This window comes from Doryrhamphus excisus, chromosome 3 (genome assembly GCF_030265055.1).
Source record: "Doryrhamphus excisus isolate RoL2022-K1 chromosome 3, RoL_Dexc_1.0, whole genome shotgun sequence".
Taxonomy (NCBI): domain Eukaryota; kingdom Metazoa; phylum Chordata; class Actinopteri; order Syngnathiformes; family Syngnathidae; genus Doryrhamphus; species Doryrhamphus excisus.
Window position 1 is genome coordinate 22,651,789 of NC_080468.1, and position 16,743 is coordinate 22,668,531.

Genomic DNA, 16,743 nt, shown 5'->3' on the forward strand with positions numbered 1-16,743 from the left:
GCATAAAAAGAATCACATAACATTTGTTTATTGCATCAAGGGTTTTGGACTTGGTCAGGAAACTCTATTTCAACAAAATAAAACCAAAAAAATAATTTTTACTACATTTTAAAATGGTTTGGTTGAAATTATGACCACTGTATTTGTTAGGGTCAGTTTTTCGACCAGGTTATAATAATATGACTATAAAGCAATATTTTGAGCCAAAACTGAAATCCTAAGTGTACAATTAGCCAACACAATGACAACCAGCTCCTCTTCTCATCATGTAAGCTTCAGGGGATTCTCATTTTGACCGCTTTTCCAGTATACCAGCAGAAAAACAATGTCCAGACATGTGAGGTGAATTCACTCATTTGATTGGCTGATTTCAACATTTACAATTTGGATCATGGAAAGAATGGCAAGAAGTACAGTGAACCAATATCTGGACCTGTTCTGCTTTTTCATTTCACTTTATACTAAAGTTCTGTTGCTAAAAAGTATATTTTTTTCTACCTTTTCTTGACATTAATATATATGGGTCAAAATTGACCCGAACACTATCAATGTTTCTTTAGTGATTAATACTAAAATGAGAAAATAAATAAAACTAATTGATTAATTGAGATATGTTCTATAGCCCTAAGTAATAGCCAGGTAACAAAATAACCTTCAATTTATTAATATGATTCTTTTGAGGTTAATTTGACCATTTTTGGAAATTGGGTAAAGGGGTATAGTGACAAAAAAAGGCCTCCATGCCCACACCAAAAGTATTAAAACCAACATTTTCATTGAATGAGGAAGCCTAAGAAGATAACCAAGACATAAGAAGCAAATTTGATGGTAACTTATTGTTTTTAGTGTATTTTATAGCTGATTTAATACACGGGTCAAAACCGACCTGTTAACATAAGAGATGATACCAGAAAGCTAACACAAGAGGAAGCATTTTCTAATATTCCACACTCCAAAATAATCGGCTGAGATTCAAGATATTCAAGACATTGATGAAAAAGAAGTGGAACAGTTGTAAGAGGACACCCCTAGATTTTTGCCATGGGCTTATAGGTGCGGAATTTAACTCACACAAAAAGCACAGATCAATCCAGACGGCCTGAACAAAAACCCGGCAAAGTTGTCTTCTGCAGGTGATATTTATTCCCTAAAGTGTGGAGCCCATCTCCTCCCTACAGCGTTATGATAACAGACAATTAAGCTAAAAAAAGCATCTGATGTCAAAGGAGCCTAATTGGATGCCCCCCCACCCCCCTTTCCCGTGAATAAATGGCTATATTCAAGCGTCCAATTAGGCTGCCGTGCGACACGCTGCCTGCTGCGGAAGACACACTCTTCTTCTTTTGCATATTTAGTTAGCGAGAGAGCGCTAATTAGCAGAGTGATCCTTCATAAAGTGGAACAGACACTCCCCCGGTCCAATCTGCACAAAAAAACGCAATCATGGGCAAGATTTTTTTTTTTTGCATGGTAGACTGCTTTCTGCTGCAGGAGATCAAGAAAAAGGAAACACCAAAATGCTTTCAAGGGGACCGGGAAAACTGACACATCCCAAATGATGCTGAAAAGCAAACAAACAAGCCAACAACTGTTGGAAATTTCAACAATTTCGTAATGATAGAGAGAATGCGAGAGGCGTAATTCATTATTAAGACCCAGCAGGAGATTGTATACTCAAAATACACAAATACACAAATATACACAAAAAAACACAAATACAAATACACAAAATCAGCCTAAAATTCATTCATGCATTCATTCATTTTCAACCGCTTTTCCTCACAAGGGTCGCGGGGGGTGCTGGAGCCTATCCCAGCTGTCTTCAGGCGAGAGGCGGGGTACACCCTGGACTGGTCGCCAGCCAATCACAGGGCACATATAGACAAACAACCATTCACACTCACATTCATACCTATGGACAATTAACCTAGCATGTTTTTGGAATGTGGGAGGAAACCGGAGTACCCGGAGAAAACCCACGCATACACAGGGAGAACATGTAAAACTCCACACAGAGATGGCCGAGGGTGGAATTGAACCCTGGTCCCCTAGCTGTGAGGTCTGCGTGCTAACCACTAGTCCACCGTGCCGCCCCAGCCTAAAATTACAAAACAATTTACATTTTACAGCAACAAGGCTACCTATGTGATTTATTTTGGTCAAAGTGTGGGCCGATAATTTATTTAGTGTGCGGCCAATTTAACAATAATGTGATAATTTCTGTGTATTTATGGTTAAAGTTAAAACAGAGTGTTGGATTGCTTGTATTACAATAGGAAATGTGGGGAAAAAAAAAGGTCAGGTTCAAGTTAAGACGTTTCACTGCGCATCGTCGCCATTGTTTGTGTGTGTTGCACAATGGATGAAAACCACTGCGAAGCGAGCCTCTCTCTTCAGTGACGCATGTAAACACTGTGGAACACAAACAACAATGGACAGGAAACAGCGCATAGTGATCCTGAGGTCTACTGTGGGATGTGATTTTATTTGAGGAGGCATTTTTGTGACAAAAAAGTATTACTTTTGAAACTGTTTCGAAAACTCTTTACTTAAAGTGGACCTACTGTGCTCATTTTCGGCCTTTTGTATTGACTTGTGGACTCCTATCGAGCAGCTAAACACAATAACAACAAGAAAGCTTTGTAGATCTTCCAGAATCTGCGCCTATTCCAAGTGTATTTCCTTGAATTTCCAAAATTTTCTGGTTTAATTTATTTCACGAGGCAGCACGGCGGTCGAGTGGTTAGCGCGCAGACCTCACAGCTAGGAGACACGGGTTCAATTCCACCCTCGGGCATCTCTGTGTGGAGTTTGCATGTTCTCCCCGTGCATGCGTGGGTTTTCTCCGGGTACTCCGGTTTCCTCCCACATTCCAAAAACATGCTAGGTTAATTTAGCGACTCCAAATTGTCCATAGGTATGAATGTGAGTGTGAATGGTTGTTTGTCTATATGTGCCCTGTGATTAGCTGGCGACCAGTCCAGGTTGTGAACCCCGCCTCTCGCCCGAAGACAGCTGGGATAGGCTCCAGCACCCTCCGCGACCTTCGTGAGGAAAAGCGGTAGAAAATGAATGAATGAATGAATTTATTACACCCATGCCCATGTGCCCCGCCCCGCTTTTACTCATGTTTTAACTGTGTATAAACCAATGAATGTTGTATTTTAACGTATATTTTACTCTGTTTACTTGTTTTTATTCAACTCCATTTTTCTGTAAAGTGTATTTGAGTATTTTGAAAAGCGCTATACAAATAAAATGTATTATTATTATTATTATGGCCCACCTCTTGGCATGCCCAATCCGCTGTGATTGGTCCCATTCAGCTAGTACCGCTAACAGCTTGTAACTTGTAACATACATAATTGAAGTGATATAACTTTTGCTACAAATCAACACAAAAACAGTTGATTTCAACCAGTTATGAAGTTAAACTTTCTGTTTCACTTAGTCCTGTAGAGGATCTTTAACAAGAGTTGTGTGCCCTTGAGAAACTCCATAAAAGACGAGATGAAATAAAACGCATGGACACAGGACACCACAGGTGGCACGGTGTGGGAATGATGGTTTCCATGGAAATGTCAGGCGATGCTAAGCCTTATTATCAATTCCGAGGTATTGACTCTTGGTGTTGTTTAACCTTCACAGATGAATAGCCGTGCGCATGAATTGATAAAGCCACCACGTACGCCGGAGTACGATTGATGTCTTTATCGTTTGAGCAAGCCAGAGCGGTGTCGCTGTACACATTGTTTGCAAATGAGTCAGCCCAAACAGAGCTGACGGCTCATTTTTGTGTGAGGTCTATAGTGGAACTTCTCAGGTTGCACTCGTATGGGAACAGAGCGCTCTGCGGTTTATCAGGACACATTGCTTAAAGTCCAAGATCTTTTGCTTTTTCTTTAGTGTTTTTTTTGTACTTGACACCAGAATTACAAGCTTGATGTTCACCATTGAACTTGAAACATGTATATAATCCCTTTTAATTAATTCATTAATTTTCTACCACTTATCCATCCCAGCTGTCTTTGGGCAAGAGGCGGGGTACACCCTGGACTGGTCACCAGCCAATCACAGGGCACATATAGACAAACAACCATTCACACTCACATTCATACCTATGGACAATTTGGAGTCGCCAATTAACCTAGCATGTTTTTTTGGAATGTGAGAGAACATGCAAACTCCACACAGAGATGCCCAAGGGTGGAATTGAACCCGGGTCTCCTAGCTGTGAGGTCTGCACGCTAACCACTAGACCGCCGTGCCGCCTGGTGAAATAAATGAAACCAGAAAATTTTGGAAATTCAAGGAAATACACTTGGAATAGGTGCAGATTCTGGAAGATCTAGAAAGCTTTCTGTGCAGGTTATTGTGTTTAGCTGCTCGATAGGAGTCCACAAGTCAATACAAAAGGCCGAAAATAGGTCCCCTTTAAGTAAAGAGTTTGGCTTTTCGAAAACAGTTTCAAAAGTAATACTTTTGTGTCACAAAAATGCCTCCTCAAATGTCCTATGGACAATTAACCTAGCATGTTTTTGGAATGTGGGAGGAAACCGGAGTACCCGGAGAGAACCCACGCATGCATGGGGAAAACATGCAAACTCCACACAGAGATGGCCGAGGGTGGAATTGAACCCTGGTCTCCTCGCTGTGAGGTCTGTGCGCTAACCACTCGTCCGCCATGCCGCACGGCCTGTATCATTAATATTTTTTGGTTTTCTGAAAGTTAATTCGAAGTTAATTCACTTTACATCATCACCCACTCCTCTTCCACACCAAACGCTAACCAATCAACACAAGACAATGCAAACTAAATATTTTCATAAAAGATAGTGTATTGTATTTGTGTATGAATTACAAAAAGTACCTGAGGAGGTGGCAGTCCCCCAGCACCGGGGGGACAGTCGGGCAGCATGATGGCCCGTTGAGGAGTGCTGCACTGACAGGATGGTGAGGGGTCAGACATGCTCCAGTTGCCATTGAGGAAGATGTCAGCCACCGACTGATCCACAGATGGAGTCAGCCAATCAGAGCCAAGGGATACACAAGGCAGATTCCTGCAGGTAAATATGCATTTGGTTTAACGTTCACTTAATTTTTGTTGTGTGTATTTGTAATTATCCCTTTTATTTGTGTTTATGTATATTTTCAAATATGTGTTTATTGTTCTTTTTTATTTGACAAATTATTTATTATTTCAGGAGAAGACCAGCCTTTCTCAGGAGTGGTAGAAAAAAAAATCAGGTTGATAGTAATTAGTAATTAGTTAGTAATTAGTCACGTTTGTAATTAATTACTAATTATTAATTTATCAGTGCTGCTGAAGAACAACAAAGATGTATTTATGATTTAGTACGTTTTAGTATTTTTTATCATTTCATGTTTGTATATATTTTTATGAATTATATTATTCTATTATTTATTATTATCATTTTGTACTTTTATACTTTGTACTTATATTTATATAAGTACTTATATATACTTATTATACTTATATATATATATATTTGTTGTATCTATTATATGTTTTATCGGACCATATACAGTAATAACATAGGGGGACAAAAGATGCCCTTATAGGTTATATAAAGTATATTAGGTACTGTATATTCATAACATATATACATTATACATATATACATTTACATAGCATAATCTGCTATGTAAATTCATTCATTTTCTACCGCTTATCCTCACGAGGGTCACGGGGTTGTTGGAGCCCAGAGTGTCTTCGGGCGAGAGGTGGTGGCCAGCCAATCACAGGGCACATATAGACAAACAACCATTCACACTCACATTCATACCTATGGACAATTTGGAGTCGCCAATTAACCTAGCATGTTTTTGGAATGTGGGAGGAAACCGGAGTACCCGGAGAAAACCTACGCATACATGGGAAGAACATGCAAACTCTGGAATTGAACCCTGGTCTCTAGCTGTGTGGCCTGCGTGCTAACCAATGGGCCGCCGTGAAGTATTCAGGCAAATGTTTTTTTTTTTATTGAGTTACTTCTTAACTCCTATTTTGAATGTATTCATATTTATTTTGTTCTAATAGAGTAAATACTAATGTAGGAGGAACAAAGATGCACTACTGAGTTGATCCATCATATTCCTCCATGCAGAAAGTAATAGAAGCTACGCCACGTTGCGAGCTGGACATATTTATACGGCCATCGCACACTCACATTAAATATATACATAGCTGATGTACGGCGCCATAAATCAACACAGGCTTTGATTTAAACTCATTGACATTTAAAGGACATTTCATGTGGGGGAAAAATACATAAATAAATAAATAAATAAATAAATGTCCCGACAGCAAGCAAGCAAACAACAAAAGAAAATTGTTTTTTGGTGGCTTGTTGGACAAGCTGATATAGGAGAAACAAGTGGAACGTGAAAAGGTCAGACGCAATCCATTTGTGATGAATATTCAGTTCTATGGTTATCATCATGCTTGGCTCTTTTTTTTGCAAGGTTTGCTATCATTAGCTGTTAGCATATCATCTTGTATGATTTTTTTTTTCCCCACTCTCTGTTTTTTCCTTAGATGATACAATACTGATATTAGTGGTGGGACATGGTATCAATATTGCTACATACAGTATCGCTACCAATACGATACAGTATTGATAATGGATGCCAAAATATCGAGGGTTATGCAAAATATCAATGTTGTGATGTATAGTATCATCTCTTACAATATAATATCTTAACTCGGAGTGCAACAAAGCATCAATATTGTAATGTATGATGCCATTATACCTCACAATAACCAGGGTGGTATAAATATCGATATTGACTTTATTGTACTTATTATTAGATCACATTACTTACGGTATAGGATCTCCGTCCATGCAGCGGGTACCAAAACCAGGTTGGTTCACCAGCGTTTCCACCACCGGAGACAACTCAGTATTTTCTGGAGCATCATTACTGCAAATATATAAAGCATAAAGTCAATGTAAAGACCACATCTTTTGTCCCAACAATGACACGATAGCGCTAGTCATCTCATCAAGAGGCATCTCTATGAAGGTCGTACGCCTGTGTAATCCAAGATAGTAAAAAAAAAAAAGATGATGTGCAGCCATCTGTCCCGCCATTAACAACGGCTGGCTTGCCACTTGTGTTCCCTGATAATAAAAACAGAGAGTCATGCGTATATACGGAAGTGGTGGAACTAATGAATCCTAGTTAGCAGCTGAGAAATTAGAAGAAAAGATAGCTGATGATCATGATCATTCATTAGAAGACGCTCAAACGGATCATTTGGTATCTTTTTAGTTTAAGAGGGGACGCTTTCAAGGGTGCTCAAGTGAAAAGACAATATTATGGAATTATTATTGGCCGTAGTAGAGGTCATTTTGGACAAGCTTGAGCATGGGGGAAGACTATGATACATGATAGTTGGTTTGTGTATCGTAAATACTGTAATCATACCGTGTGTGTTTATTACTTAAAGTGCAAAGGGGCTTTAACTGCTTAATTGGAGAGAGCCAGCATTTTTTTTTTTTACAAAATTTTAATACAATAGTTCATAGCTGTATTTGACCACAACGTCATTTACAACATTGTAGGAATATAACCAATGTTTTAATAACAGTAGAGTGACAATCAGTGCCAAAATGTGTGTGCCAACCTGCTATATAATGTATTATTTATTTTGCCTGTTTTTGCCTATGCTAACCTCTTGCATTGTCCATGCATCAATTTTCTATACTGCTTATCCTCACTTGGGTTGCGGGGGTATGCTGGAACAGACACCCTGGGCTGGTTGCCAGCCAATCGCAGGGCACATATATATAAACAATGTTTCACACTCATTCATACCTATGGTGTGTGTCCCATTACATATTTTGTAAAAGTAAGAAAAAAAAAACATTATGCCAAAGTAAGTAAAATATGGTGGTGGTAGTGTGATGGTCAAAGCCTGTTTTGTTGCTTCAGGACCTGGAAGACTTGCTGTGATAAATAGAGCGATTAATTCTGCTGTCTACCAAAAAATCCTGAAAGAGAATGTCCGGTCATTTTTGGTGACTTCAGGCTGAAACCAACTCGGGTTCTTCAGCAGGACAATGACCCAAGTCCACCTCTGAATTGGAGTGGCCTAAGTCAAAGTCCTAACCTGAATCTTACTGAGATGCTGTGGCATGACCTTAAAAAGGCACTTTCACGATTGACAACCCTCCAATGTGGCAAAGATGAGTGGGCCAAAATTCCTCCACAGCGCTGTAAAAGACTCATGGCAAGTTATCACAAATGCTTGATTGCAGTTGCTGCTGCTAAGGGTTGCACAACCACCTATTTTTACATAGGGCCATTTTTGTTCTCTCTTAATAATTCATTCATTCATTCATTTTCTACCGCTTTTCCTCACGAGGGTTGCGGGCGGTGCTGGAGCCTATCCCAGCTGTCTTCGGGCGAGAGGCGGGGTACACCCTGGACTGGTGGCCAGCCAATCACGTGGCAACAACCATTCACACTCACATTCATACCTATGGACAATTTGGAGTCGCCAATTAACCTAGCATGTTTTTTTTGGAATGTGGGAGGAAACCGGAGTACCCGGAGAAAACCCACGCATGCACGGGGAGAACATGCAAACTCCACACAGAGATGGCCGATGGGTGGAATTGAACCCTTGTCTCCTATTATTTATTATTTATTATTACACGGGAACACAAGGGTATGAATGTCTTTGGCCGAGAGGCGGGGTACACTCTGGAGTGGTCGCCAGCCAATCACAGGGCACATATAGACAAACAACCATTCACACTCACATTCATAACAATTTGGAGTCGCCAATTAACCTAGCATGTTTTTTTTTGGAATGAGAAAACCCACGCATGCACGGGGAGAACATGCAAACTCCACACAGAGATGGCCGAGGGTGGAATTGAACCCTGGTCTCCTAGTTGTGAGGTCTGCACGCTAACCACTCAACCGCCGTGCCGCCCTCCCTTAATAGTAAAACATTTAATTTCAAAACTGCATTTTGTGACTAATATTTGAATTTGTTTGATGAGCTGAAACATTTAAGTGTGACAAAAAAAAACAGGAAGTGGGAAAACACTTTTTACATTGAAGCCAGCAAAATGATCAAGTTCACTCTCATTTATTTTTTTGTTATTAGTATTAATTAATTAACTTATTATCGTCTCAGTACTAGTGCCCACAAAAGTGTTATCGCAATGAGAAATCTTGTCGCGTTATAATCTCACAAAGTCTTGTGAGTCTTGCTTCCACAATGCAGCAAAGCTGACTGTAAATAGTATGATAGGTCAATTACAATAAAACTGAGGCCAAAGTTAATTCCGTCTGAAAGGAACGTCAGGGGATATAAAATACCTTGAGGTGTCAGTGAAGACAGTAGGGATTATCTTTGAGATAACAGTGATTGGCGCTCATGTCCAATGGGGACACGGATAGCGTTGGGAGTATGAATTGATTAAGACATCTAAGACATGTCTTACAATTCTTTGTTTCTTACAGAGTCAATGTCGGCAGTCAATAAATGGTGATATTCTTTAACAAAAACATGTCGAGTATAGCTTCTGAGATGTTGTATGGCTATTTATGCAAGAAGATGAAAGGCAACATGAAGGAAAAACGCAATCATATCACAGCATGTGTGCTTACCTGAAAAAGGTGCTTTGAGGAGATCCGTACATCCAAGGCTGCAATTCCAGTTTGGGATATTCGTAAAACGGCGGCACGATGAGTGAGAAGATAAGAGAGAGGCATACAAAAATGGCAGGCAACACCACCTAAAGCGAGCACAGCGACAGTAATCATTTAAAACGCCATATTTGTCATGGGAGTTTTACATTGAACACAAAACTATATTTTAATAATTATTTTTTTTGCATTCTTTTGTATTCTTTATTGTTTTTTTTTCTTTTTACTCTCATCCAATTCTCTGGCGTGTAATTCGTTTTTTCATTTCATCAAGAGGCGGCTTAAAGGTCAGATATCTTTAATGTTTAATCACTTGTATGTCGTCGTCGGCGCATGCTTGATTAATTGGCCTTTGCAAATTTCAAGAGGCTGGCCGACGAAAATCCTCAACTTAAGACTGCCGAAAAAAAAGCAGTAGCAGGAAGATAAAGAGCAATTGGCGCAAAGCTTAATGGACGAAACGCTTTCTCTCAGCCTTGTTCTCTTATTTGATGGTAATTGCAGGTGACAGCTGGTGCTTCTTCTATTGAGAGAGTGTTGGAAAAAAAAAAACCCAAAGTCATTAGCGCCACTTGCAAAGCCAAAGCATTTTGCCATGAACAATGCATGAGTTTATCACAATTTTTTTTTTTTTCCAGCATGGGATTTATTTAAAGGAGAAGTGTGAATGGTTGTTTGTCTACTGTAAAAGCACCTGTGTTGCGGATCGAGGGGTCCATGGGGGCAGTGTTATGGTTTGGGCTGGCATACGTTATGGACAAGAAACACTGTAAATACACTGATTACATTTTAAGAGGCAAAAAGAAGAAATGGGAGATCAAACAGTGCAAAATGTAATTTCTTGTAATTTTTTTTATCCATCCATCTATTTTCTATTCCGCTTATCCTCATTAGCGTGGTGCTGGAGCCTATCCCAGCTGACTTCGGGCGAGAGGCGGGGTACACCCTGGACTGGTCGCCAGCCAATCACAGGGCACATATAGACAAACAACCATTCACACTCACATTCATACCTATGGACAATTTGGAGTCAACAATTAACCTAGCATGTTTTTCGAATGTAGGAGGAAGCTGGAGTCCCTGCAGAGAAGCCACCTAAACTCCACACAGAGATGGACGAGGGTGGAATTGAACCCGGGTCTCCTCGCTGTGAGGCCTGCATGCTAACCACTCAACTTTCATTCATTCATTTTCTACCGCTTTTTCCTCCCAAGGGTCGCTGGGGGTGCTGGAGCCTATCCCAGTTGACTTCGGGCGAGAGGCGGGGTACACCCTGGACTGGTGGCCAGCCAATCACAGGGCACATATAGACAAACAACCATTCACACTCACATTCATACCTATGCACAATTTGGAGTCGCCAATTAACCTAGCATGTTTTTGGAATGTGGGAGGAAACCGGAGTACCCGGAGAAAACCCACGCATGCACGGGGAGGACAATGAAAACTTTGATGAGAGATGCCCGAGGGTGGAATTGAACCCGGGTCTCCTAGCTGTGAGGTCTGCGCGCTAACCACTAGACCGCCGTGCCGCCTCGTGAAATAAATTAAACCAGAAAATTTTGGAAATTCAAGGAAATACACTTGACAAACAACCATTCACACTCACATTCATACCTATGGACAATTTGGAGTCACCAATTAACCTAGCATGTTTTTGGAATGTGGGAGGAAACCGGAGTACCCGGAGAAAACCCATGCAGCCACAATCTCCTGACTATGTTGCCTATGTGCTAACCACTCATCCACCGTGCGGCAATATTTTTCAGCTGGTCTTAAATTTTTTTATTTTATACTGTCCTATATACTGTAATATCACCACGGGTGTGCCCCCAGGGCTCTGTCCTAGAACCACTGTATTCATTCTTGGCCTCATTACTTAGTATTTTCTGTTCTATTCCATAATGTGAGTGCGCCTTTTAACTAACCAGTGATGGTTGTACCTTAGCAAGAGCTCCTGATAAAAAATTAATGTTGACGTGTCGGAAATGTGGCTGTTTATTGATGTTGACTTACGGTATTATATAGAAAGAAATAATACAGACGCCCACTTAATGGGCTAATAGTGGCCTGTCATCTCATCGCAATTATGGCCTGGTTGTATTTAATCAGCAGCAAATGGAAACACATGATTAGCATGCAATGTGAAATGGAAAAAAAAATGAAGAAACTTGTCACAGGTTTGGCTTATAGGTGCAAGTCACTCGCAATATTGATACCATAACTTGGTAATAAGGTTGTTCATGTTTCCAATTCCTTTCAGTCAACTTTGAGGGACAAATGTTTTCATATTGCTCAGCAGATGGGAATAAAAAAATCAAAAACCTGGAAGACGTTGGACTAAGTCAAGTCCACATTTTTGTCTACTAATATTCTTAAATGCGGCGGCACGGCGGGCGAGTGGTTAGTGCGCAGACCTCACAGCTAGGAGACCAGGGTTCAATTCCACCCTCGGGCATCTCTGTGTGGAGTTTGCATGTTCTCCCCGTGCACTCCGGTTTCCTCCCACATTCCAAAAACATGCTAGGTTAATTAGCGACTCCAAATTATCCATAGGTATGAATGTGAGTGTGAATGGTTGTTTGTCTATATGTGCCCTGTGATTGGCTGGCGACCAGTCCAGGGTGTACCCCGCCTCCCGCCCAAAGACAGCTGGGATAGGCTCCAGCACCCCCCGCGACCCTCGTGAGGAAAAAGCGGTAGAAAATGAATGAATGAATGAATGAATGTGAGTGTGAATGGTTGTTTGTCTATATGTGCCCTGTGATTGGCTGGCGACCAGTCCAGGGTGTACCCTGCCTCTAGCCCCAAGAAAACTGGGATAGGCTCCAGCACCCCCGCGACCCTCGTGAGGAAAAAGCGGTAGAAAATGAATGAATGAATTTCACTCATATCGCATATTTGTTTACTTATTAATGACAGCAGTATGATAAATATGATTTATTATGTGAGTTCTTTAATTTTGTCTTTTTTTTCCACAGATATTTGTTGGCGTCATGAGCACTTTAAGTGACAAGACATTGTCGTCTTCTGGTTCTGCTCCTTTATGAACGCCATCAAGATAGATGACAATCCCCACGCTTACTGCATCACCGTTCCAACGCTAGCTAACATTCTTCAAGTAGTAGCCTCGGATTCATCAACATGACAGACGGCGACTATTACCTGGGCAATGAGTCCCTTGCGACTCCTCCGGGCGTGGTGGAAGCGCTTGATGAAGAGTGCCAGGAACTGACGCCTGATCAGCTCCCATCCGGTGACCACCGCAGAGCCTCGTCCGCCACCACCGCTCCTCTGTAAATCTGATGTGGACATTAAACCCCGCCGGGTGATTATTCATCATGCGCTTCAGAGCAGCTAATGGGCTGCTCGGGTGTTGGGTGGCAAAGCCGCCAGCTGCTCCTTGAAAACGTTTTCTTTTTAAATTCAGGAATAGTCGTTTTATATCTCCCATTGCCAGTCAACTGTTTTTTAACATAACAAGATTTTAACATTAACTTTAGGAAGAGTACAATGAAAAAATATGACTACACAAACTAACTTTTTCATTTAACAAAGTCACAAAATGTTTATTTTCCCACAAATTGATGCTAAATGATTATCGTCAACATTTTTTGAGACCAAATAAATCACTACTGTTAGGATAATAAGTAACAAAAACTGGCAATAATGTTAATAATAAAAAAATAATAATGCAAAATTTCATTTAATACGTCATCTTTCACTAAAATTGTGTGTTTGTTGTTTGTGAAATGTATTTTCTCTCAAGCAATCCGTAGTGTCTGTAAAACATTTGGAGTATTTTTGAAATGCTGGCTTTTCAACAGAGCAGCATTTCTTTTTCAATGTCGCAAAGTACACTCCTTTACTGTATACATCTTATTTAATAAATCCTCATTATTGTTAACAATTAATATAATGTATGATACGCACTACTTATCTTTTCTATATTTTATTTTTAACCCAAAGTGCCTTTATACCCGAAAGGACCTCATTTACGATATCACAATCTTCTTTAATCCAATTTTGTAGCTGTATCCTTCAGGTTGAACGCATCTTTAAGATCTTTGAATGGGCTAATAATACTTGAGGTTATATAAGTCCATTTTCTTTTAAATTTATTAAAATTTAATCAGCATGTTCATAAATATTGTCATACTATTTTTTAAAGGATGTCTCTTATATTTTAAAGACAATCCAATTGTTTTCAGACTAATTCATAGGAATAAAAACGCATTATGTAATTATAAATTTAATATATATATATATATATATATATATATATATATATATATATATAATATATAAAAAATATATATAATATATTTATTTATATAAATATATTTATATATATTATATATTTATATAAATATAAAATAAAATTATAAAAATACTTTTTTATAACGGTGAAACTACCATTATGTACCATATTTTTACATGTTGAATACTTTTACAGTATTTTTATTTCAAGGATGCTCCTTTGATATTTAATATGACACAATCTATATCATACAATTTAGAAAAATCCCTATTTTACGTTTTGTTTTTTGTTTTTTGCTGTATTTATGCAGGCTTAGAAGCAATAATCTCAAAGTCTTGGACCACATACATATACTTACACATCTGATTTCACAACTAATTTCAGAAATATTCAAGGAAAATTCTATTAATATTTGCCTGATCATACTGCCATTAATTTGTAATTAACGAGCATTACAAAAGGATGCTCAAGCTTACCTTCAACTTTACTTGCAAACTTCTTTCCATCACCTGCACGGAACCATAAAATGTTTCACAGACTGACCTAGCTGCATTATTTAAACATTTTTTCCCTCTATTCTGAAATAGATTCAATGAGACTTGCCGCTTGTCTCGTCCTGTTGTTCCGTTTCGGGATGGACGGTGGTGGCGAGGGCAATGCTGTTCCGCTTGGATTTGCCGCCACTTCTCTCCCGTTTTGTTACTATGGGAATAAAAGTAAAATATGTTCTTTTTTTGTGGCTTGACCCAATTTTGGTGTTATAAATAAGAGTTTAAAAATAAATAAGGGCCCACTCATGCGGTATGTATCACTTCCTGTAGAAGCTGGGTGTTTTAGGAGCAACACAAAATGCAATTTCTGATTGAACATTTTTGAAGAGGGATTAAAAAAAAGGGAGGGAAGATTAAAAAGACTGAACTTACTGTGTGAAATGTCTGCATCTGCTCCCGGATCGTCTGCCACTTTTAAAAATATCTGGCAAAACAAATATTCATAAATGTCATATGTCATTCTTATACATTAATTTGATGTGTTATGTATACAAAAGCATTGAAACAAATGGGCTTCCCACCCAAAAATGGTCTAAAAATGGTCTAAAACCATTTTTTTAACAAAAAAAACGCATTTATTAATAACAGAAAAATATACAAACTTTTTCAGTGCTTTGGTTCCCGATTTCCTAAAATAAAAGCGCTGATAAAACATTCCACTGTTCTCAAATATCTTTATTTTTATTTTTATGCACAAAATAAGATGAAAAATAAACAAGAATAAAGAAAATCAATCAGTAATAAATAAATATAATAATAATAATAATAAAACAGCAAATAATAAAAACTTAAGAAACCACATATAGTTGGTGGGTAGACAAATTATTTTTTTTCAGATTAAAATGAACAAAGCATTATTAGAGCCCTGTAGACATGACAAAACACGACTATAGTCACATTTATACTCTTTTTATTTACAACATATTGCGCAACTGCAGGGTCTTGAGACACATGCTAACTCGCAAACTAGCGATCTAGCGACCTAAACGGTAGCCTCCAAGTTATTTCCTTTAAACTTAAATAGCCAAAAACTTACCACTTCCACACGGATAGGGAGGATAACTATTAAGAGTTATTTAACCTTTAACATCAACATTAATCAAACGTAATAATTTTTTCTGGGTACATGATACCATACAGCATCCATATCAAACTTGCGCGGGCCGCACTAATATTAAACTTTCATATCAAGGCGGGGGCCTCAAACTAGTGTCCTGCGGGCCACATTTGGCCCACGGGCCGCATATTTGAGACCCCTGGTCTAAAATGTCTAATAACTCATGTTGCACTGTAGCACGATTGGTTAGCGCACAGGCTACACAACTAGGAGACCCCAGGTTCGATTCCCATCTCTGTGTGGAGTTTGCATGGGTTTTCTCTGGTTTCCTCCTACATTCCAAATGTGTTGTGTTCCAATGTGTTATATGTGCCCTGTGATTGGCTGGCGACCAGTTCAGGCTGTACCCCGCCTCCCGCCTGAAGACATCTAGGATAGGCTTCAGCACGCCTGTGACCCTGTTACCCAAATTTACGAGTATCGTGTTCTGTACCTCTTCCAGTGTGGTGTCGGAAATGCCGTAGCTGGTCAAGCCCAGGCCGGCCATGGCCATGTCGAGATCGTGGAAGAGCCGCGCAAAGGAGCCGTCATGGGCTCCATCGTAGGGAAGGATGTAAGTGATCTCCTGGCCGATGCATTCCAAGAAGAGGGCCCGGGGGACGTGGTGGCGCACCAGCTGACTGAGTGCTGTCAAATCTACAGAGACAAGGCATGACTTCAGTTGCTGCTTTTTTTTGTGGCGTTTGGTGACTTTTGCTTTTCTCTCCAGTAAGTAAAAATCATACTCTATTGACTTCACTGACTCGGTCATTTGAGAATATTCCATGTTGGTGCCTTCAAAAAGCCTTCATGTTCTTTTAACTTGCAGGAACTTACAGGGAAAGGACTTTTAAGGCATAAAAAAAAAGCCTCCGGGGGATTCAGATTCTTTGCACAGAAGAAGCCAAAGTTAGCTTGTATGACACAAAATTGTGCATTACTTTTTTGGGGTACCTAAAATATATAGAAGCCCCTCCAAGGTTGTGAAATCTGGAGAAATCAAGGTCACTTTGGTTGACCCTTTCTGGCCATTCATCTCCTAGCTGTGTGGCCTGTGCACTAAAACCACTCATCCACTGTCCAGCAGCATAAGACAGCATAACATAACAGACAGCATAAGAGTTTTTGAAGGCAGCAAAAAGCAT

At 39.6% G+C, this 16,743-nt stretch overlaps 1 protein-coding gene across 6 annotated transcripts in view; it reads right to left on the reverse strand.

The window, feature by feature from the left end:
* Positions 1-16,743, reverse strand: part of LOC131125136 (phospholipid-transporting ATPase ABCA1-like) — a 124,487-nt gene that overhangs the window by 23,798 nt on the left and 83,946 nt on the right. For all 6 annotated transcript variants that reach the window (XM_058066359.1, XM_058066360.1, XM_058066361.1 and 3 more), the window contains 8 exons: positions 16,053-16,255; positions 14,875-14,926; positions 14,555-14,653; positions 14,428-14,460; positions 12,856-12,992; positions 9,652-9,779; positions 6,847-6,945; positions 4,871-5,060 (listed from right to left, as the gene is read on the reverse strand). In XM_058066359.1, the coding sequence (XP_057922342.1) occupies positions 4,871-5,060; positions 6,847-6,945; positions 9,652-9,779; positions 12,856-12,992; positions 14,428-14,460; positions 14,555-14,653; positions 14,875-14,926; positions 16,053-16,255 (941 nt within the window). The remainder of the gene's footprint in view (positions 1-4,870; positions 5,061-6,846; positions 6,946-9,651; positions 9,780-12,855; positions 12,993-14,427; positions 14,461-14,554; positions 14,654-14,874; positions 14,927-16,052; positions 16,256-16,743) is intronic.